We start from the raw sequence: 24,671 nt of genomic DNA, 5'->3' as shown, positions 1-24,671 counted from the left end.
GAAAATGCAATTGTGAAGAAAGCACAGCAGCGTCTCTAGTTCCTTAGGAGTTTGTGAAGATTTGGCATGACATCTACAACTTTAACAACTTCTATAGATGTGTAGTGGAGAGTACTGGTTGCATCACAGCCTGGTATGGAAACATCATTGCCCTTGAATGGAAAATCCTAGAAAAAGTAGTGGACACAGTCCAGTCCATCACAGGGAAAGCCCTCCCCACCACTGATCACATCTACACAAAACATCATCACAGGAAAGCAGCATCCATCATCAGAGACCTTCAGAATCAGAATCAGGTTTATTATCACCGGCATGTGTTGTGAAATTGGTTAACTTCGTTAACTCACTGCTGCCATCAGGAAGAAGATACAGGAGCCTCGGGAGTCACACCTCCAGGTTCAGGAACAGTTATTGCCCCTCAACGTCAGCTCTTGAACCAGCGGGGATAACGTCACTCAATTTCACTTGCCCCATCATTGAAATGTTCCCACGACCTATGGACTCACTTTCAAGGACCCCTCACCTCATGTTCTCGATATTTATTGCTTATTTATTTATTATTGTTATTTCTTTCTCTTTGGTATTTCCACAGTTTGTTGTCTTCTGCATACTGGTTGAACACCCAAGTTGGTGCAGTCGTTCATTGATTCTGTTATGGATATTATTCCATTATGGATTTATTGAGTATGCCTACAAGAAAATGAATCTCAGGGTTGTATATGGTGATATACATGTACTTTGATAATAAATTTACTTTGAACTTGGGCAAAGCTTTGGAATCACTCTGTCTCAGCCCACAATTTTATTATTATTTTTCATCATCCATAATATCTCTGTTAAATTGAATATTTAATAGTCCTTGCATGAGGCCAGAAATAGAAAAATTATGGTTTAACATGTGGCTGAGGAGTTGTTGTAGAAGGGAGGGCATATAATATTTGGATCATTGGGATCTTTTCCATGGAAGGTGGGACCTGTACAGAAGAGATGGTTTGCACCTGAACTGAAGGGGGACTAATATCCTAGCGGGAAAGTTTGTTAATGCTGCACAGAGGGTTTTAAACTAGAGTTGCCAGGGGATGGGAAAGAGAGTACCAGAATAGTTAGTGGAGAGGTTGTGGAGACAGATGTTGGTAAGACCTCAGATAAAGTTAGGAATCAAAAGTTTGGGCATGGTGTGACCAGTGTCCTGAGCTGCCTGTATTTCAATGCAAGAAGTATTGAAGGAAAGATGGAAGAGCTCAGGGCATGGATGAACACATGGAATTATGATATTGAAGCCATTATGAGACTGAGTTGGAGGAGGGTTAGTACTGGCAGCTTGGTATCCGGCATTCCTTTGTTTTAGGTGTGACAGAACAGGCGGGATTAAAGGAGGAGGGGTGGCATTACTAGTAAGGAATAATGTCACGGAAGTTCTCCACCCGGACAGACTGGAGAGCTCATCCAGAGAGGCTTTATGGGTGGAATGAGAAATAAGAAGTATATGACCACTTTAAAGGGGCTACATTACAGACCAACCAACAGTTCTAGGGATTTAGAGGAACTAATTTGTACAGAGATAGCAGACTGTTGCAAGAAACATAACATTGTTCCAGTAGGTGATTTGAATTTTCCACATATTGACTGGGAATCCCATACTGTGAAGGAACCAGGTGGGATAGAGTCTGCCAATGTGTCAGGAAAGTTTGCTTCATCAGTACAGAGCAGATGTCAGGGGTAACTTTTTTATGCAGAGAGTTGTGAGTGTGTGGAATGGGCTGCTGGCAATGGTGGTGGAGGCGGATACGATAGGGTCTTTTAAGAGTCTCCTGGATAGGTACACGGAGCTTAGAAAAATAGAGGGTTATGGGTAAGCCTAGGTAATTTCTAAGGTAAGGACATGTTTGGCACAGCATTGTGAGCTGAAGGGCCTGTATTTGTGCTGTAGGTTTTCTATGTTTCTATGTTTAGTATGTAGAAGTTCCAAAGAGAGAGTGCACTAGTAGGATCTGCTAGTAGGGAATAAGACAGGGCAGGTGACAGAAGTTTGTGTAGGGGAACACTTTGCATACAATGACCACAATGGCATTAGCTTCAAAGTAAATATGGACAGAGATAGGTCTGGTCCACTAGTTGAGATTCTAATTTGGAGATAGGCCAAATTTGATGGTATCATTAAACAGCTGGCAAGTGTGGATTGGGTCAGGCTGTTTCCAGCAAATGTGTACTTGGTAAGTGCGAGGCCTTCAAAAACAAAATTTTTGAGAGTACAAAGCTTGCAAGTGCCTGTCAGATTGAAAAGTAAAGATAACAAGTATAGGGAACCTTGGTTTTCAAGAGACATTCGAGACCCTGGTTAAGAGAAAAAAGGAGGTGCATCGCAGGTAGGAACAAATGAGCTGCTTATGGAGTATAAGAAATACAAGAGAACACAAGAAAGAAATCAGAAGGGCTAAAAGTAGGCTGAAGGTTGCTCTAGCAGACAAGGTGAAGGAGAATTCTGAGGGATTCTACAGATATATTAAGATGAAAAGGATTGCAAAAGACTCAATTGGTCCTCTGGAAGATCAGAAAGGTAATCCATGTGTGGAGCCAAAACAGATGACAGATATCTTAATTTTTTTTAATGTTTTTGTATTTACTCAGGATGCAGACAAGAGTCCATATAAGTGAGGCAAAGCAACAGCAACTTCATGGACCCTGTACAGATAAGAGAGGAGGAGGTGCTTGCTACTCTGCCGCAAATCAGGATGGATAAATCCCCAGGACCTGACAGGGTGTTCCCTTGTACCTTACTACAACGGACCCTGCACCGATCCCTGTTAGCACAACAGTAGTCACAGGCCTCCAGTCTACTACCACTCAATACTTAATTAAAGAGGTGAAAGTAATACTTTCATTAAAGAGGCTAAAATAAATTGTTAAAATTACTCCAGGTGGTTCGCTTGTGCCTTGTACCGCTACAGGAAGACTACTCCGCTTTTATATTCCAAGCCTTTTGAACTAAAGGGCCACGCTTCCTTAAACTTCCCCAGGACCTGCTTCCTGTGTTTTGTGTACAAGACCCACACCCTCCCTGCATTCTTTCTCAAGCTTCAGGCAAGAACGAATCCTTTAGTTTTCTCACCAGTATTTAAACACCTCCAAAATAAAGAATAATCTTTATTTTTTCACTTAACTACGTGCTGCAGCTACACGCTACGTTCCTGCAGTGAATCATCAAGTTAAAGACTCCGCCGTCGATTCCGGTTAATTTATGATCCCATGTGACGAGCGTCGGGGCTGGCAAACAGTGGAGAGTGTGACGTATGACGCAGGAGACGCAAGTGATAGAGGGCTTCCGGTTTGATCGCCTTGAGAGCGAACGTCCCATCCGGTTGAGTGTTGGCCAGACTGCGAAGGAGACAAGATGGCGATGCAAGCGGCGAAACGGGCAAACGTGAGTTGGTATTTTGGGCGGTAGCACTAAGGTGTTGGAGTGTGTTCCGTATTCGCGGATCGGACCCCTGCGTGACTGCAATGGAAGTGGGAGAAGAGATAGTTTGTTTCGCTGCTGATCAATCTGGCCTTGCTATGCCCTATCCTCGCGTCCAGTCCCCTGAATCCATCCTTTCCCTCATCTCCTACCTGACCTTTCCTAGCTTCCTCCGCCTCCCCCATTCCACACACCCCTCCCTCCTCCCTTTCCTACGATAGACGAGGTTCTTTAACAATTACCCTTCCTTCCGATTTCAGATTCGTTTGCCTCCTGAAGTAAACCGCATCTTATACATAAGAAATTTGCCATACAAAATAACAGCAGAAGAAATGTATGACATATTTGGAAAGTATGGACCAATCAGACAGATAAGAGTGTAAGTAATCATTTAAAGAAAATTTAAGTACTGGACGTCTGAAATAACAACAAAATACTGGAACTATTCAGCCAGTGGATGTGAGAATAGAAATAGTTAATATTTCAGATCCAACACTCAGTTTCAGTACTGAATAACTACTGTTTCTTTCCTCTACCCTCAGCAGTCAGGTATGCAATCCACACACCATATCCCTGTAAGTATAGTGCCTTGTAAAAGTATTCAGCCCTCAGCTCTTTGTTCACATACACTACTGTGCAAAAGTTTGAGGCACCCAATATTTTTTTCTATAAATTTGTTTTAAAAGTTAGTTGTTTCTCTTCTGCATCAGTGTGTCAGTAGAAAAGAGTAAATTTTAGATGTCCAAACGTTCATTTTCCAAAAAAATTGAATGTTACAGAGAAATGTTTGTATTTTGTTAAAGTGACATACTAACTCTAGCCTCTGCATCCAGCACATAATTCTCTGGAACTTCTGCCATCTCCAAAGGGCTCCTACCACCAAGCACATCTCATCTCTCTCTCTCTCTCCACACACACACACTCTTTATGTTTTCCACTGGGATCGTTCCTTATGTGACTGCCTTGTCCATTTATCCCTCTTGCTGATCTCCCTCCTGGCACTTATCCTTGCAAGTGGAACAAGTGCTACACCTAACCTTACACCTCCCTCACTACCATTCAGGACCCCAAACAGTACTTCCAGGTGAGGCGATACTTCAGCTGTGAGTTTGTTGGGGTCACATACTGTGTCCAGTGCTCCTGGTGTGGCCTCTTGTATATCGGTGAGACTCGAAGTAGATTGGGAGACCATTTCGCCAAGTACCTACACTGTCAGAAGATGTCTCCCAGTGCCCACCCATTTTAATTTCTTTTCCTATTCCCATTCCGATATGTCAATCCATAGCCTCCTCTACTAACCCGATAAAGCCACACTCAGTTTGGAAGAACAACCTCTTGTATTCCATCTGGGTAGCCTTGAACCTGATGGCATGAACATCGATTTCTCGAACTTCCGGTAATGCTGCCATTCCCTCACCGTTTCCCATCCCCTTTTCCCTCTCACCTTTTCTCCTTGCCTGCCCATTGCCTCCCATTGGTGCTCCTCCCCCTTTTCTTTCTTCCATGGCCGTCTGTACTTTCTGATTAGATTCCCCCTTCAACAGCCCTGTATCTCTTTCACTAATCAACTTCCGAGCTCTTAACTTCACCCTTTCCCCTCCCGGTTTCAGCTATCACTTTCTGTTTCTCTCTCCCCTCCTCCATCTTGTAGATCTACTCATCTTTTTTCTTCCAGTCCTGCTGGAGGGTCTCGGCCTGGAACACTGTACTCTCTTCCATAGATGCTGCCTGGTCTGCTGAGTTCCTCCAGCATTTTGTGTGTGATACTACGTAATAGACCACTTTTCAAATAAAAATGTGATTACTTTGTAGCCTGGTGCATGATTAAACAAAGATAACAAACAAGATTCTAATGATCAATGAAATAATGAGTTGAATGAACTAAACAGATTAAAGAAAACAGAAACAGGTGTCGAAAGGGGTCAAACTTGCTGGACAACCAAACTAAAAAGGTGAGGGTGTGGCAGCTGTGAGAGTTTAACCTTCAAATCATCAATTCTTATACCATGGCAAGAGTGAGCATAGCAACAAGACACTAGGTGGTCAACCTGCATCAGCAAGCAGAAATTTTGTGGCAGCTAAGAGCTTCAAGCTGTGTTGTCCAAGCTGTTCTGACGAAGCATGAGGAAACAGGCAAAGTTGAGGACCAGAAATGCAGTGGGCCACAGAAACGAGTGCGGCAGATGAGTGATAGATCGAACTAGTGTCCCTTCTAAGAAGTCGTTCAGCACTGCTATCAGCTCTGAACTCACAGAAACCACTGGAACCGAAGTACACCCCTCTATAGTCTGGAGAAGTCTTGTCAGAGGTGGTCTTCCTGCTACAAAAAAGCCATTCCTCTGAAGTGGAGACAAAGCCAACAGATTCACCTATGCACAGAAACACAAGGACTGGGGTGCAGAAGAGTGGCAGCAAGTGCTGTGAACTGACTATTCAAATTTTGAAATTTCAGCCAGTGCGGCACGGCAGCAGCGGCCTTTCAGATCTGGTGCTACTTTAGTTTTTTAATTTAATTTTAAGGCACAATTAGGGTTTAGGGCAATGGATAACAGTGCAACTATCTACCATCACCACATACTGCTACAATACAGCGATCACCCAAAAACAAACCTTTACGAAGATTTGCTGGTTAAATTGTGTGACCTCAGCTTGCCGAGAATCGGGCCCACAGTCCTCAGAGTCGTCTGGTGCCAGTGGCCGGAGGTGGGGACATCATAAGCGGTGTACAAGGAAGCGGAAGCGAGGCCAAGTGGGCAGGAGTCCGTGCCAGGAAAAAAGCAAGCCCTAGCCGACCGGCTTTCCTATCTATTCTGTTCTCCAATGTCGACTTGCTGAAGGAATCGGGCCTGCAGTCCTCGGAGTTGCCTGATGCCAGTGGCCGCAGGTGGGGACGTCGTAAGGGGTGTGTGAGGAAGCGGAGGCGAGGCGAGTGGGCAGGAGTCCGTGCCAGGAAAAAAGCAAGTCCTAGCCGGCTGGTTTTCCCGTCCATTCTGCTCTCCAATGGACATTAAATTGGACTACATATGACTCCAACAAAATACTCAACGGGAGTACAGAAACGGACGTGATCCCGGACGCCGCCATTCAGCTGTTAGTTTACGTAACAGTTTTTCCCCCAAGCCATTGGACTACCAACCTACTGCCCTCTGCTGTGCCTGTTGTCTTGTTTATTATTTATTGTAATGCCTGCACTGTTTTGTGTACTTTATGCAGTCCTGGGTAGGTCTGTAGTCTAGTGTAGTTTTTGTGGTGTTTACGTAGTTCAGTGTAATTTTTGTATTTCATGTAGCACCATGGTCCTGAAAAACGTCTCATTTTTACTGTGTACTGTACCAGCAGTTATGGTGGAAATGACAATAAAAAGTGACTTGACTTGAAGCAAGAGGCAGTCTGTCAGTGGAACAGCTGGAGAGCAGTACATGAATGAGTGTCTGCAGCCAACAGTAAAGCACTGCAGAGGTCTGGGCTGCATTTCTGCAAATGGAGTTAGGGACCTATTCAGAGTTAATGGAATCCTCAGTGCTGAGAAATGCAAGCAGATTCTCATGCATCATGCAATACCGTCGGGGGCGCTTGATCAGTTCCAACTTCATTCTGCAGCAGGTCATAAAGAACTATCTTCAACAAAAAGGAGAACGAGGAGTTCTTCAACAGATTGTATTGCCTCCAGAGCCCTGATCTCAACATCATCGAGAATGGGAGTATCTGGAGAGAAAAAGCAAGCAAGACAGCTTGCTGTAGACGAACTGTGGAAAATTTGGACTATCTACCAGCTGATTTTCTTATAAAACTGCATAGTGTACTAAAGAGAAATTAAAGGCAAAGGGTGGTCATACCAAATATTGATTTGATTTAGTGTTTTTTTTTACTTTGCTGCTCTTTATAGTGAATGTTTTGATATTTACAAACTTCATTGTTTTTGAAAGTGTATTCGCTTTACATATTTTTTTTACATGTGCCTAAGATTTTTGCACTGTACTGTAAATGAGTATGACAACCAGGAATTTTGATCAACTTAACTGAGCATTTTTATTTGTGAATCACATGCTCCTTTTTTCAGAGTAGAAGCCAAAACAGGGAGAATTGTAAAGCATGAAAAGCTAAAAATTCAAAAATGGGAATGTCAGCAGTTTAAAAGTACTCATCCCCCTTTGCTCAGTACTTGGTTGAACCACCTCTCACAGCTATTACGGTCAGTGGTCTTTTTGGATAGCCTCTATTACCTTTGCACAACATGGAGCAAGATTTGCCCATTCCTCTTTGCAAGATTGCTCATGCTGCAATATTGAGCCTTGCCATAGATGTTTGATTGGGTTATGGTCAGGACTCTGACTGGGCCACTTGAGGACGTCAATTTTCTTCATCTGAAGCCACTCCATGGTGGCTCTTGCAGTGTGCTTTGGGTCATTGTCCTACTGAAAGACTAACTTTCTCCCCAGTTTAAGCTTTCTAGCAGAGGCTAACAGGTTTTTATCCAGGATTTCTTTGTATTTAGCAGCATTCATCTTTCCATCATTTCTGACCAGATTTTTGGTCCCTGCTGCTTAAAAGTATCCCCATAGTATGATGCTACCTACACCATACTTTACATTACGGATGGTGTTTTACCTGGCTGAGGCACAGTATTAGATTTACACCACGTGTACTAGAAAGTACCATTTTAGTCTCATTTGACCACAAAACCTTCTTCCACATCTTTACAGTATCTTCTAAGTGGTGCTTGGCAAAGTTCAAGGGCAAGGATTTTTTTTAGTCAGGGCTTCTTCCTTGCCACCCTTCCATAAATACCCTTTTTGTGTAAAGCCTTAGAGATTCATCTTGGAACTTCATCTCCAGTTGCAGCCATTGACTTCAGCAGTTCACTCAGAGTGACTGTTGACATCATAGTAGCCTCTCTTACAAGTGCCATTCTTCTCCGGTGACTAACATTAGAGGGGCAGCCTGACCTATGCAGTGTGGCTGTGGTTTTGTATTTTTTTTCCACTTTTTCACGCTGGACTGCACTGAGCTCTGAGATATGTTCAGTGCCTTTGAGATAATCTTTTACCCTTCCCCAGATTTGTACTTCTTTGTTATCATTTCCCTGACTAGTCTTGGATGCTCTTTTGTCTTCATTTTGGTTTGGTCTGTTGAAAATCTACCATATTGTTGGACTTCACAGAGGCGGGGGGGGGTATTTATTCTTATGAATTCATTGAAAACAGGTGATACTCTTAATTGTTTACACACCAAATTGAGTGAGTTGGTAAGTAGTGTACAATAATGCACCTGGGAAAAGTTAGTATTGTAATCACGATGGGGATGAATACTTTTTCAGCCTCACGATTTTGGTTTCTAATTTTTTATAAACTCTTGACAGGCTTTGGAATTTTTCTTTTGACTTGACATGATACACGTTGTTTTATAGATTAGCTTTAAAATCCTATTTCAGTATTTTAAATTTAGAAAATGAGCCAGTAAAATATGAAATTAGTTGTGAGGGCTGAATACTTTTTCCAAGGCAATGAATAAAGAATCCTTAACCAAATTCAAAACTGTATCGCTACTGCAAGTGAATGTCACTTGTATCCTGCACCAACTTATGTGCCCAAACTTTCACAGGCAGAAATTTGTTCTTCTAACCAAGCAAAACTGGTACAGAATTCAGTATTTCCATGCTGTGGGAAATTTATACCCAAGTGATAAGGTTCTAATTGAAACCAAATGTTCAGAGGAAACAGTATTTTAGTTTACTTTACTATGAGTAAATTGTAAATTTTATAAATGAAAGAAGTATGTTTATTATAGTTTAATCTCTTAAACTCCGTAAAGTTTCAAACAAGAATGACAATGAAATGCTGCACATGAAAACATTATTCATTTGGCTTTGCGTGCTGATCGGTTAGATCTTAGTTACATCTCAGCTGTCTACCCATTGTGGCTCAATAAATCCTAAACCCTTGATTAATTTCAGTTTTAAATTGTTTCTATTGAGCTGGCTGAATTTAATAACTTTAAACTTAATGGGCAGAGATGCTTTGGCTCTCTGTACATCCATTTGTCTGGGATCCTCACTGTCACCTCAGACAATTAAGCCTAAAGTGACAAATCCTTCTACATGGCCTCTGTCATGCGAATTTGAGGGACTGGATTTGAAAAATCATTCATCCCCACAGTTCAGGATGCTTTGCTTTGTCCTTGAACTTGGTGCTGTCCAGTAGTGGAGAAGGTCCATTATTGAAGCAGCTGACCTTGTATTTTGTTTCAGTGTAGCATTTTACAGGCAGGGTCTCAAGTGAGATGACCTTCAAAAGTGATGTTGCAGTTAGTTCATTATGAGACCACCAAAAGAAGAAAGGTCAGAGTTGAGCTGATGAAACTTGTAATTGACACTAATTTTAACATTGTTCAAACTTGCATTAGTAATTGTAACTTGCCTTACAGTGGGAATACACCTGAGACGAGAGGAACAGCTTATGTTGTGTATGAAGACATTTTTGATGCCAAGAATGCTTGTGATCACTTGTCTGGTTTTAATGTCTGTAACAGATACCTTGTAGTTTTATACTACAATGCAAATAGGGTAAGTGTTCAATACTTAAATTGCAATTTTAATTATCAATACGGTAATAGATTTATAAACAGTTTGAGGTTATATAGGTCACTTCTTTAAAATTTTAACATTTTGCAAATGGAAAGGGGGACAACCCCCCCCCCCGCAGGAAATTGAATAAAGAGATTGTTGTTTCTGAGATTTATTCTGTGTGAGAAATAGGTATCAAGGAATGCAAGGTGACCTGAGGCCCTGCTACAATAAAGGACAGGAGAGAAAGAGACCAAAATCAGGGAAATGAATATTTTGTGCCAGCTTCAATCATAGTATATGAAGCTATGTATGGATTGTGGTTAAAGGTGGAAGTGTGGGTTCTACTGAATAAACAACTTGTATTTAATAATTTTACTCAAAATGCTGGAGGAACTCTGAAGGTCATGCAGCATCCATGGAAAGGAACATTTGACACTTCGGGCTGAGACCCTTCGTCAACGCTGTCAGAATAGCTTGGCAGGAGGGGAAGCAGGATAGCTGGGAGGTGATAGGCAAAGCCAGGTGGGTGGGAAAGGTAAAGGGCTGGAGGTGTAAAAATCTGATAGGAGAGGAAAGTGGAATATAGGAGAGGGAGGCACTATTTGGGGGTGAGAAGTGCTAAGAGGCTAGAGTGGGCAATAAAAGTAGATGGGAAGATGGGGGAAGTTTTTTACTGAAAGGAGAAATCTATATTCAGGTTGGAGGCTACCCAGATGGAATATAAGGTGTTGCTCCTCCATCTTGATTCCCCACTTTGATTTCTTACCTTTTCTCACTGCCTATCACTTCCCACTGGTACCTTTCCTCCTTCCTTTTTCCCTATGGTCCACTCTCCTAGCAGATTCCTTCCTCTCCAGCCCTTTGTCTTTCTCACCTACCAGTCTTCACATATCATCTTCTAGCTATTCTCGTACCCCTCCCCAAAATTTTTATTCAGGCATCTTTCTTCCCCCCCCCCCACCTTTCCAGCCCTGAAGAAGGGCCTCAGCCTGATCTGTTGAGTTCCTCTAGGATTTTGTGTATGTTGCTTTGGATTTGCAGCATCTACAGAATTTCTTGTATTTAGTATTATGGTTAATGATCTTTGGAGCTTTGACATTTTGCTGTGATAATTTTTAATTGACAATAATACACGTTTGTAAAGGTGTAGTCTAGAATTCTGGTCCTTCAGTGGTTTTTAATTATCTTTATTCTACTATATAAATAGGCATTCCAGAAGATGGATACAAAGAAAAAGGAAGAGCAACTCAAAATTCTCAAGGAAAAGTATGGAATTAACACAGAAACAAAATGAACCATTGAGTCTTTGTTTCAGTTGTTGTATTGTAAATATTGTTGAAAGGATTTTGAATAACAAGTAATTGAAAATTTTAAGAATTTGATAATGTCAGAAAATCATTTACTTAGAACAAGTGGGTGGTTATTTTAAATAGTGCCATTTATTTTGGCTCTCATTTCCTGGTGAATTATCAAAAACAGTTTTTCTTTGTAATATTTTCCTGATTTAAAGCATAACAATTAAATACAAAAATATATTTAAATTACCTTGTTTTTACTGTAGTGTTGAAGCTTTTCTTGTTCATAATGTGCTTACTTGAACTCAAAAATAATAAAATATGGTTCTTTGTATGAAAGCTGCAGTTGTAGTCAAGTCTATTGATATTGAATTTGGTAGTCATAATACTGGATAATCAGTTTTTAGGACAAGTTGGAGTATCTGTAAATTCAAACTGTAGCTCCTTATCATGACCTTCCATTACTTCTCTAATCACCAGCTTAGTTATTTACTGAGAGTAAATGAAAACTTCGTGCAAGTGTTACCATATTGGAGTCAGCGCTATGGTTAACCCAGAACATAGAGAAACTTAACAAATAAGTGTCGATGAGTCATAGATGACCTTTAGCTGTTAAGTTTGCTTCTGTATACCTGATTATTTTTCATCTTTATAATTTTACTTCTGGTAAGATGGTAGCATATTCAATTGCAGGCTTCTACAGGATCACCCAAAGGTGTCATTGTCCTTTTTAAACATTTTTACAATCACAAAGTCCAGCTGGGCACTAAGAGCTTAAAATACTGCAGGTCTACCCCATCAGTGAGTTGCTTTTTAACAGAGGACGAGTTGGATTTGATGTAGATGGTGCTGTAGCCTGAAATACTTGGAGTATTGTGTGCAGTTTTAGGCTCCTTACTTTAGAAAGGATACACTGACATTGAAGAGAGTTCAGAGAAGATTCACGAGAATGATTCCAGGAATGAAAGGGTTACCATATGAGGAACGTCTGACAGCTCTTGGGTTGTATTTCCTGGAGTTCAGGAGAATGAGGGGGGATCTCATAGAAATATTCTGTATGTTAAAAGGCCTGAACAGATTAGATGGTAGGGGAGTCTAGGACAAGAGGCTACGACCTCTGGATTGAAGGACGTCCATTTAGAACAGAGTTGTGGAGAAATTACTTTAATCAGAGGGTGGTACATCTGGAATTTGTTACCATGAGCGGCTGTGGAGGCCAAATCTTTGGGTGCATTTAAGACAGAGATAGATAGGCTGTTGTTTAGCCAGGGTATCAAAAGGTATGGGAAGAAGGCAGGGGAGTGGGGATGACCGGAAGAATTGGGTCAGCCCATGATTGAATGGTGGAGCAGACTCGATGGGCCAAATGGCCTACTTCTGCTCCTATATCTTATGGTTTTATGGAAATCACCCTGGGTCTGGTGAAGTCCCCAAAACTGAGTGAAAGGGGTCTCAATAAATAGGGGTTCAGTCCACAAGCATTAAGAGACGCGCAGAGACCGATGAATTCTCTGGTCTTTTGTTCTCATACCACTAGTGCCTGAGGCCAAAAAGAACCCAACTGCTATTAGCAAACATTTAACACACCTACAAAAAATGCTGGTGAACGCAGCAGGCCAGGCAGCACCCATAGGAAGAGGTACAGTGGATATTTCGGGCTGAGACTGGAAACTTCGTCAGGATTTAACACACCCAGTGTTTAACTTGTACAGGAACCTTGTATGCTGCAAGCTTACAAAGAGTCACTTGGAATTGTTCTAACTTTAATACGCCACAACATATCTACTGCTTTGAGCAAACCAGACACGTAGAACTCTTCCTTCTGCTTAAAATGAAAAATACATATTAATATCCCTTGATTGAAAAAACTATCAAAATTATACAAATTCAATTATTAACCACAAAATTCACATTAAAATATGCCTCATCCTTAAGGGGTGTTAACAACATCTTGACAATTAAAACAATGAGCTAAAATTTACAGACACTTCATTGTCCAGGATGCAAGAGTCAGATTACAACCGATTGGGCACTTTCACAGGAGGGAAGTGATGTGAGGCCAGCCATTCTGGGTTTACAACACTTATGCTGCCTGGCATGCTGAGTTCCTCCAGCAATTTGTGTGTGTTGCTTGAATTTCCAGCATCTGCAGATTTCCTGGTGTTTGCATCTTTCTGGTGTGCTACTTTAATGCTGGGGGATAGGAACACATACATGCAGATCCCGTGCCACCACACCATGGAAAATAGCAGGATGATGGCCATATCCCTGTGCAAACCGTGTAAAGGCAGCTTCATGTTAAACCAAACTGATCTTGGGACTGCTCAGCAATAAAGATGGAGGAGAAAGCATTAGCCAAATCAATAACAGCTAATAACTGCCAGCCCCGCTAGAAAGATCCTCAATCAGGGTTACAATATCTGGAACAGTTGTGGCCAGAGGAGGGGATTTAACTGGCAATAATCAATGGTCATGTGCCCTGAACCAGAAGGTTTCTAAACTGGCCAAACAGGCTATTACAAGGGAATGAGGCAGGACAAAGAAGCCTCAGGCTTAAAAGGAACTCAATTGTCTCATCCATTTCCTTATGTCCTCCCGGGGTACGAAATTGCTTGGCAATTACTATTGGCGATGGCAAGGGTATAAAGACAGGTTCCCAATTTGCCTTTCCAACCTTCTGTATACCAAAGGCAAATTTGCCAAGGAGTGGCGCAGTAGAAGCTCCCTTTAACAAATCAATCCCCAAAATGTTTTCAGGTGCCTGGGAAATGTGCACAGGGTCAGACAGAGGCGATCCCTTGCCAGTAGAGAGATGGACCTTTGTTGGTACAGCATCAGTAACCGATCCCCCATACCCTGAGTGCACACTTGCTCCCCTGTACTGTATACAGATCTGGATTCCTGTGTAATAAGGTGACCTCGGCCCCAGCATCCACCACGGCAACTCGCCGCTGCTTATTGCAGTGTGACCACCAAAGGGGAACAGGTATTATGGCCTCAAGTCTCCCTTTGGGACACCGGAAAAATGAGTTGCCATAGCAACAGCAGCAATCCCTGAGCCCTGGCCATACCCCTAGACGACAGAGGGAGTAACCTGCCATTCAGGCCAGAGAGAACGTACCCCAGGTCATTATGTGAAATGAGGGAAAAGATTGCTCTGCCTTTGGTGATAATCTTTACGTCCTCACTGGCCAGAAGATTGGAGGGTAGCTGTAGTTCCTTGTTCAAGAAAGGTAATGGGATAATTTTGGGGATCATAGGCCAATGAGATTTATATCAACGATGGGCCAATTAATAGAGAGGATTCTGAGAACTGGACTCATGAGCATTTGGAGGAGCGTAGTTTGATTAGGGATAGTTAGCATGGTTTTGTGAGAGGCAGGTCATGTCTCATAAGCCTGATTGAATTCTTTGAAGTGACAAAATAAATTGATGAAGTTAGAACAGTGGATGTGCTATATGGATGTTAATAAAACATTTGACAAGGTTGCCTAATGATTGGTTCTTTCAGAAAGTCAGGAGGCGTATGATCCAGGGAAATTTGGCTGTGTGGATTCAGTATTGGCTTGCCCACAAAAGGCAGAGGATAGTAGATAGACCATTTTCAACCTGGAGATTGGTGACCAGTGCTGTTCTGCAGTAATCTGTTCTGGAAGCCCTGCTCTTTGTTATTTTTATAAATGATTTGGCTGAGAAAGTAGAAGGGTGCTTTAGAAAGTTTGCAGATGATGTAAAGGTTGGCAGTGTTCTGGGTAGTGTAGAATTATTTGGAGTTCAATCCAGAGAAGTGGGAAGTAAAACTTACTCAAAGGCAAAGTACAGGGTTATCATTAGGATCCTTAGCGCTGTGGAGGAACAGCTGATTGATCAAGTAGCATCAGCAGAGACAGAAAAGATTAATGGCCATTTCAAAAAACAAAATGAATATGGAACAAGTTTTGAGATACATTGAAATAGGGGAGAGTGCAGAGAGAGGGAAGGTTTGTGATTGGTTAAAATACACAAAAAGTTAAAAAGCTGGCAGTACAAGGCAAAAGAGATGAGGAATGGGACAAGTAATATCTACACTGTACATTTTATAACAAAATGATTGGAGGAACACAGAATATCTGAAAGTGCTACGTTAAATTTGGGTCCAGTTGAAATGTAAATTTGCTACTCACACTTAATTAGGATAATGTAGGATGCTGAGGATTGCATATTATAAATAATTTTATTTCACCTTGAAACTTGAGGAGCGAAAAAGGTAAATAAGAGCCTAATGTGTCTCTTGCCTCTGCCTCTGTGTTGCAGAGGGACGAATCTTCAGAATACTAAACGGGGAGGAGAAGAGTTTTTTATTTAGTAGGGACATGAGTGAATGGAAGAAAAGAGGGATAGATAATAAGAGTAAAGAGTAGATGCAAAAAAAGTGTGTACACAGAATCCGTGATTGAAGAAAAATTAAGGCACATCAAAATCATTGATATCAAAATTGGCATTGCTAGATGCAATGAAGACAGAGAAACTGGGAAGGTAGCATAAAATCCCTACCAGAATATGGGTTGGCACGTAGCAATCAGCCAGCTTATTGTTATATTTGAAAGTTGAAACACAGAAAGTGAGTATTCACGGTGAACAGAAATCATTGCTGGCTGATTTGAGGCATAATTTTAATGCTGACCGCTCTTTCTGCAAACAAATCTGTGCAACGGTTATGACAGGCCAAAATCTTTAAATTTATGAAAAGATGGGTAATAGTTAAGCTTATTGATCAGTAAGAATACTGGACATGAGGAAATATTCTTTACAAAACAGTTTCAGATTTCTGTGCGGATATCAGTGTCATTTTCCAAAATTCTTTATCTCTGCCTCTTACCATTCCACATTGTCAATCTTAACATGATTATAGTATTAATTCAATTTTTGACAATCATTTATAATTTGTTTAAGTGTATTATATTGCTATAATAGATATTAACCAATGAGGCAGTAGAAGGCTAAAGCATCTTTTTTTTTTGTAATGCTTTAGTAATTAACATAAAAATGTACAAGACCTGTTTGGCCAGTCACAGGGTCTTTACCCCTTTTCCACAACCCATTTTGTGCACTCATTATTTTCAATGAATTGTTTTTTTTTCTTTTTGATTGATGAGCTGTCATGCACATTGCTGTCTGCAAAAAGTGCTGTCTTGGATGAGAGGCCAGACAGAGCAATTTTGTTCTCTGATACCAAGAAAAACATTGTGGAAAGCAACCCACGAAGCCCAGAAATTTAAAATATTCATCCCCATTGTTCAGTACTCTGTTGCTTTGACAGAAGAAGATATACAGATGTGACACATGGGAGATAATATATGTATGTTGATACATTCACCCATGAGTTAATGAAACAGCTATTACCAAAAACACCTGAGGTAACAAGGAAATGCTGTATTATTTCAGAACCTGCAGCAGGACGTGTATTAGTGAAGAAATGGAATTATGTTGTTCTCAGTTTGAAGCTGACAGGTAAAAGTCTACTCCCAGCAGGTTAATAATTTAAAATGCCAACCAGGCTGTCTTTGGACAGAAGAATAGTCAGAGGTCAAACTGTTAATTTACTGTTAAGAAACGATAGTACATTATTTATGGTCAGTTATCAAATTTGTTATAGGATGTAGACAGAACAAATGTTGTAATTATAATAAAGCCCGGCTGACCTAAATGGGTAAAAAGCCATAACATGATTGCTGTTTTTGTACAAGGTTAGTAGCATCATAGAAATTGAAAGTGAGTAATTGCTACTCTTTTCTGTCCTTCTCAGAAAATAAAGCAGATTTATTAATTTGTACGGACCTTTTCTCATTATGTTTTTTATTAAGACTATGCTGAGACATTAACGAAGAACACACAAAATTATAACAAAATATGATCTTTCTTATTACTCTAGCCCAGTGATTCCTGATGATGGAGGCTATGTGTCCCAAGGGGGAGTTAGGGGAGATAGAAGCCACTGGGTGGGGGGGGCGCTCAAGATTCTTGGGGAGAGGCGTGGTAAGCAGCACCCTAACGCTGATGCACGAGACCTGACTGACTGTTAGCAGAGCAGGCACTTCCAAAATAAAAGGATGAGGCACTGGAACACGGGAAGAACTATAGCTCTGTAGGCAGGGAGCACTGGTCGTCACAACGCATCTGAAACTCAGCAATCTCATCTGACCTTACCAACCAAACAGACATTATTGAGGATGCTGAAATTAACAGCCAGGGTGCCCAATGTTTCCCCTTGACTCGCAGCATGGAACAAGTTCATGCAGTTTAACAGTTGGTAAGTCAAGTACATCCTCTCAACTTTCTCTACAGATCTATGGAAAACAGGTCACACAACGACACAGCGCTGGTCAGAACCAAACAGTGGAATAGAGCCAGTGAACCTGTCGACCCTGAGGATTTCTCTTGAGGTGTTCAAAGTGACCTGGGCTTCATATGTGCGGTCAAGAACCATCTTTGGGGATTATGAGACTTTATGTGATAGGTCAATTGCACTAAGTAGGATAGTATAAATGTACTATCCAATAGTATAAGGGTACTATCCGATCTGAATCTTTGTCAACGTAATTTTCGCTGTTGTGATCATCTTCACCTTCGCCTCACCATTTCTTTATGTGCCGCTACCATTGTTCCATCCATGTCAACTCGCTGCTGTCGTCAACATCCGACTGGCATTCCTGGTTTCTGTTACCTGGACGTACCTGGAGTATGGCTTTATTCTGTTGCCATCAGATCAGCGATGCCTCATGTGTCTTATTTGTAATACTGTACTGTTTAATGAAGCCATGAAACCATGAAGATTGCAGGAACAGTTCTGTAAAAGATAGCCTGAAAAGGGTACTTATGGTTTTACTCAGCTCTAGAAGATGAAAGAAACATTTGAACAGTTTTGCACACTTGAGTCATTTGGCAAGAATGCTAAAAATGATCTTGCTTCTTATAACATTTCCAAAATGATAACAAAGTGTGGAAAATCTCACACAATTGGTGAAAGATTAATAATGCCTGCCGTATCAGAAGTCTCACCACTGTTCTCAAAATGGTTACAGTATCAGTATTTTAAAATCATTGGGATACAACTGGATGAGTCAAATGTGCAAGATAGCAAGGCATTGATAATGACATATGTATGGTTTATCAAAATGGAAAAGTTTATGAAGAGATTCTCTTTTGTAAAAAGTTAAAAACAAGTATCAACAGAGAATCAATCTATGATGAGCTCAGGATGTATATTGAGGATAAAAGTATTCTGATTAGGAACATGATTTCTTCTGCAACAGATGGAGCACTATATATGACTGGTCACCATGGTGGTTTAGTGGCATTTACCAAAAAGGAGATTCCAAGTCTGTTTGCAATCCATTGTGTAATTCACTGTCAACATCTCGTACCCAAAAATCTCAGCCAGCAACCTTTTTCAAGTATGACTTGTTATATCTGCCCTCAACAAAATTAAAGCACATCCATTAAATAGCAGAATATTTCACCAGTCATGCCAAGGTAATGATGAAGAGTTTGAATGCTTGCTTCCTCTCAAGTGTGTCAGCTGTCAAAAGGCTGCTGCTTAAAATGTTTCTTTGATCTTTTTGACTCTGTGGTTGAATTTTTGCTCAAAGTTAATAAGAATTTGGGAAACAAGATTGAATTTGTACATGGAGATGTGGCATACATAGCCCATCTGTATGACAAAATGAACATTCTAAATATGAAACTGCAGGATGACAATTTCAATTGAATACAGGCAAAAAGTGCTGTGTCCACTTTTATCAGAAAATTGGAAATATATTAGCAAAATATAGCACATAGAACATAGAAATTTACTGCACATTACAGGCCCTTTGGCACACAATGTTGCTCCGAGCATGTGACCTACTGTAGAAACTGCTTAGAATTACCCTACCACATATCTCTCTGTGCTTCTAAGCTCCATGTACCTATCTAAGAGTTTCTTAAAAGACCCTATTATATCTGCCTTCACTACTGTTGCCGGCAGTGCATTCCACACACTCACCATTCTGTGTGTGGAAAACTTAATCCTGAAATCCGCTCTGTACCTACTTCCAAGGACCATAAAACTATGCATTCATGTTAGCCATTTCAGCCCTGGGAAAACGCCTCTGACTATCCACACGATCAATGCCTCTCATCGTCTTATACACCTCTATCAGGTCACCTCTCATCCTCCGTTGCTCCAAGGAGAAAAGGCCAAGTTCACTCAACCCATTCTCATAAGGCATGCTCCCTAATCCAGGCAAGATCCTTGTAAATATCCTCTGCCCTCTTCCTATAGTATTCTCATCCTTCCTGTGGAGAGGTGACTAGAACTGAACACAATGCTCCAAGTGGGGTCTGACCAAGGTCTTGGATTAGATTAGATTATGAGGACACGCAGTCCTCTTTTATTGTCATTTTGTAATGCTTGCATTAAGAAATGATACAATGTTTTTCCAGAATGATATCACGAAAACATGTGACAAACCGACTTAAAAACTAACAAAAACCACATAATTATAACATATAGTTATAACAGTGCAAAGCAATACCATAATTTGATAAGAACAGGCACGGTCAAGTCTCAAAGTCTCTCGAAAGTCCCATCAACTCACATGGATGGTAAACCTCCAGGGCCACCAACCTGCTGATACAGCATCCTGGAAGCATCCGAACACAGTCCAACTCCGAGTCTGTCCGAAAACTCCGAGCCTCCGACCACCTCTTCGACGCCGAGCACCAATCACCATCTCTGCCGAGCGCTTCGACCCCAGCCCCGGCAACAAGCAATAGCCAAAGCTGAGGATTTAGGGCCTTCGTCTCCGGAGATTCTCTATCGCACAGTAGCAGCAGGAGCAAAGCAGGCTTTTCAGAAGCTACTCCAGGTGTTCCTCCGTAATCTCACGGCTGTCTCCATCAAGTCCGGATTGTGCACGGCTCCCCTAGTTATATAGCTGTAACATTACCTCACAGCTCTTGAACTCAATCCCACGGTTGATGAATGCCAACACAGTGTACACCTTCTTAAAAACACTGTCAACCTGCACAGCAGCTTTGTGTGTCCTGTGGACATGGATCCCAAGATCTCTCTGATTCCTCACACTGCCATTAATGCTATATTCTGTCTTCCAAAATGAACCACTTCACACTTACCTGGCTTGAACTTCATCTGTCACTTTTCAGCCTAGTTCTGCACCCTGTCAATGTCCCGCTGTAACCTTTGACAACCCTCCAGACTATCCACAACATCCCCATTCTTAGTGTCATCAGCAAACTCACTAACCCACGCTCCTACTTCTTCACCTAGGTCATTTATGAAAATCACAAACAGCAGGGGTGCCAGAACAGATCCCTCCGGAACACCACTGATCATCTACCTCCATGCCAAATACTAACCATCTGCAACCACCCTTTGCCTTCCGTGGGCAAGCCAATTCTGGATCCACAAAGAAAGGTCTCCTTGGATCCTATACCTCTTTGCTTTCTGAATGAGCCTGCAATGAGCCGGCATGAGGAACCTTATCAAATGCCTTACTGAAATCCATATATATTACATCCACTGCTCCACCTTCATCAATGTGTTTTGTTACACTCTCAAAGAATTCAATCAGTCTCATAAGACATGACCTGCCCTTAACAAAGCCACGCTGACTATCCCTAATCAGATTATGTCTCTCCAAGTGATCATAAATTCTGCCTGTCAAAACATTGGGAGAAGAATTTTCTCACAGTTTCCCTACATGGAAAGTATGGCACTCTGTTTCACAGCTGATGATTTGCAAGAGTACTGCTTACAGCTGCAGTCATTGAGGAAGGATTTTCAGAATCAATTCAAGGATTTCAATGATTTGTAAAATTCTGGACTGGGTAATTAACCCACTTCATTGAATAGGAAGGGAGCTTGCAAGAAATTCATAATGATGAAGAAGCAAAAACGTTTTTCAAAAATGTTAGCTTTTGTGGTACGTGGCTACACTGTCGTATGAAGTTTCCTGGTCTTTGGAGAAGAGCCAAAGACCAGAAGAGCTCTTCATTGCAATTCCATCCTCTTACCTCATTGAAAGAGGCTTCTGTGCAGTGAATCGCATACTGACAAATAACAGAAACCGCATGGATATTGTTACACGTGGGGACTTGAGGCTTTTGCTGTCACAACTTGAACCAGATATTTCAACTCTTGCTAAAAACCATCAAGCTCAAGGATCACATAGATATCAAAGCTGCTGTACAGTGCACAGGTACAGTGTAAGCTAGGTTTAAAGATGAATAAACATCTAAAGTAGAATCATTTTCTCATGTCAGCATATGGTAGACATATTTTTACACTATGTGGGTGCCATAGAGTATATTGTGCCTAAGAGGGGCATTGTCAAGTATGAAGTTGCTTTAGGGGGGTGTTGGGCTAAAAAAGGTTAGGAAACACAGCTCTAGCTCATGGGTTTCATTCAGGTGTATCCTGCTGTTCAGTAGTACTGTATAGACAAATTCTTAGAAGAAGTGTAAGGGGAATGACTGGTGTGGATAAATTCAGCAGACTATCCAAGTAAAAGAGAATTAAGACTGAATTTTTTAGTATCCAAGGTTGAGAAAAGTGCAGGCATGACACATGTTCTTCTAAATACTTGTCTTTTAATATTCAGATAATATGTAACATTGTTGGCTTACCTTTATATTAATCCATCTTTCATCGGCTCCCTTGATCAATCTTCCATGTGAAACTGAACCAAAAAATGAAAACTTGGCAAGGAGTAATGTGTGGATAAGTGCACAATGTGCTAATTCCAAAACTAAAGTTCCTTTTTAACAAGACAAATAGTACGCAAAACAAAGTACTTCTTTGGTTGATGGCCATTATATAACTGTCACATTCTGTTATATAAGATGGTAATATATTGCTATAAATGCACAGTGTCTAATCATCTGAGTCATATGGTGTGATTGCTGTCACAGTTGTAGCTGTAAGAGACATGACTAATTGCCTGCTGCCACAGGTGATCATTACCATCACCTATAATTATTCATGAGTTCATCTGAAGGTCAGCAGTGAAAATGCATTAGATTGCTGTTATTGAAAGATGAAATGCCAAAGAGAAGATATTTACAGTTATTTGTCAAAAGCAGTACCCAGTGTACTTGAAACATGTGAGGAGTGTGAAATCAATTGTGCTCATTAGAACTTCAGAGCACAATCAATTGGTGATATTACACACTCACTGATCACTTTATTAGGTATAGAAGTAGAACCTGTTGTGGGATTTTTGTCACTGTAGCCCACCCATTTCAAGTTTCAACATGTTGTGCATCCAGAGATGCACTTCTGCTGTACAGTTGTAATGTGTGGTTGAGATACTGTCACCTTTCTGTCAGCTTGAACCAGTCTGGCCATTTCTCCTCTGACCTGTGTCATTAACGAGGTATTTTCACCCACCAAACTGCTGCTCACTGGACTTTTTTTTTTGCACCATTCGCTGTAAACTCTAGGGACTATTGTGTGTGAAAATCCCAGGATATCAGCGGTTTCTGAGATACTTAAATCACTCAGTCTGGCACCAACATGGTCAAAGTCACTTAGATCACATTTCTTCCCCATTCTAATGTTTGGTCTGAACAACAACGGAGCTTTTGACCGCATCTGCATTCGTTTTTTGCATTGAGTTTGTGTCACTTGACTAGCCGAGCAGATAACCTGTATTACTGAGCAGGTGTACAGATGTACCTCATGAAGTGGATGCGTGGTATATCTGAAAAGGTACATTCTATCTGCATCTGCTTGATAATTATAATATTATAGGAAATCAGCAGAAGTGGCTTAAGAATAATCTTAGTAGAAAGAAATTTGCCTCTAAAAGGAATCATAATTCAAGGGTGTTTATTTAAAGTTCAAGCTCCACTTGAATCAATATCTTATATACTTATGCTAAATGGGTTTATTCTGCCTTATCTGCAAAAAGACAGAAACAAATCAGGGTTCATGGCCAGAAATCTGAAAACAAGAACAGTGATGTGGGATAGCCATGTTGAGGGGCAAGAAACTCAGATTTTTTTCTGTAGCTTCAGAAAAAGATTTTCTTTTTCACATCAAAATGGTTGTGAATTGGCCACCAGTCTGAAAAAGCTATAAACCTTCAGCATATGTGGACAGAGAAACGCTTAATGACCTTTCTTTATTTGGGATTATCAACCAGATACTTTAATCTTTCAGTGATGATTGAAAACAGATTTTGGCCAACAGTTCAAAGTTGGTACCTCTCTGCACAGCGTTTCCCAGTTTTACTCCAGGAGGTCTACTTTTAATTTTGAGGAGCTGTCCCCTAAGCCTGGATGCATGAGTCCATATCATTCTGTTAAAACAACACTGCATTCATTACTGGGCCAATTATCTTTCCTGAGGTGTGAGATCTCAAACTCCTGATGTGATCTAATTAGGGTCTCTCTGTCTTGGTACTCCAACCATCTCGAAATAAAGGTCAGCATCTCATTAGACTTGTACTTTGTGCTTCCCATGACATTTTAATGATCTGCGTACGTACACAAAAATCTTGCACTTGCACTGCTTCCAGCTTTTCATCTTTTAGATCCAAATCTTTTTTAGATACAAAGTTAATGACCTCATGCTTAGATAGAGTAAAATTATTTTCCCACAGTGTTATTGATTAATTTAAGATACTAACATTGCTTTGAAGTGAAACAGAATATAGAATACCATACAGGCACTTTGGCCTACGATGTGTGCCGACATTTTAACTTATATTGAAATCAATCTCACTCTTCCATCCCACATAGACCTCCATTTTTATTTCATCCATGTCTCTATCTAGGAGTGTCTTAAATGCCCATAATGTATCTGCCTCTACCATGCATGTTCCATGAACGGACCACTCTCTGTGTAAAGAACTTACCTCTGACATAGTCACCCTACACTTTCCATCAATTACCTTTAAATTCTGTTCCCTGTTAAAAGCCATTTCTCCTCTGGGAAAATGTCTCCGCTCGATCTATGCCTCTTATCATCTTGCACAACTCTTTCAAAAAAAACACCCTCATCCTCATTTGCACCAAAGAGAAAAACCCCAGCTTACTCAACCTATCCTCATATGACATGCTCTTTAATCTGGGCAGCATCCTGGGAAATCTCCTCTGCACACTCTCCAGAGTTTCTACATCCTACATATTGTGATAGATATTTACTCCTTGGTTTTTTTGCTAGCATTGCTTTCTAAATAGCAGCTGTCACTTGTAAGATATATACGAACGTAAAAAAACACTTGTTTTAGTAAACTTCTAACCAGCAGTTTGTTTAGTTTCTGGTCATAAATGTAAGTCAGCCTTCAGTTTTTAAATGTAATTGGAA

General features: G+C 40.9%; 1 protein-coding gene across 1 annotated transcript; it reads left to right on the top strand.

Annotated features, from left to right (window-relative positions):
* The first annotated feature begins 3,310 nt into the window (after nucleotides 1-3,310).
* Nucleotides 3,311-11,656, top strand: sf3b6 (splicing factor 3b, subunit 6). Its single transcript, XM_072251296.1, has 4 exons — nucleotides 3,311-3,421; nucleotides 3,718-3,836; nucleotides 9,881-10,019; nucleotides 11,230-11,656. Exons 1-4 carry the CDS (start codon nucleotides 3,392-3,394, stop codon nucleotides 11,314-11,316), a joined length of 375 nt encoding a protein of 124 aa, XP_072107397.1. The 5' UTR covers nucleotides 3,311-3,391; the 3' UTR covers nucleotides 11,317-11,656.
* The last annotated feature ends 13,015 nt before the right edge of the window (nucleotides 11,657-24,671 follow it).

Source organism: Mobula birostris, chromosome 2 (assembly GCF_030028105.1).
Source record: "Mobula birostris isolate sMobBir1 chromosome 2, sMobBir1.hap1, whole genome shotgun sequence".
In the NCBI taxonomy this organism is placed as follows: domain Eukaryota; kingdom Metazoa; phylum Chordata; class Chondrichthyes; order Myliobatiformes; family Myliobatidae; genus Mobula; species Mobula birostris.
The sequence above is the reverse complement of the archived record's forward strand: the minus strand, read 5'-3'. Positions and strand labels throughout refer to the sequence as shown.

What these genes read in the sequence shown, in the direction of transcription:
- sf3b6 (XM_072251296.1), top strand. Translation starts at nt 3,392, where the DNA reads ATGGCGATGCAAGCGGCGAAACGGGCAAAC. An exon ending in CCAATCAGACAGATAAGAGT is followed by an intron (nt 3,837 to 9,880) that starts GTAAGTAATCAT and finishes CTTGCCTTACAG; the next exon opens with TGGGAATACACCTGAGACGA. An exon ending in TATACTACAATGCAAATAGG is followed by an intron (nt 10,020 to 11,229) that starts GTAAGTGTTCAA and finishes CTATATAAATAG; the next exon opens with GCATTCCAGAAGATGGATAC.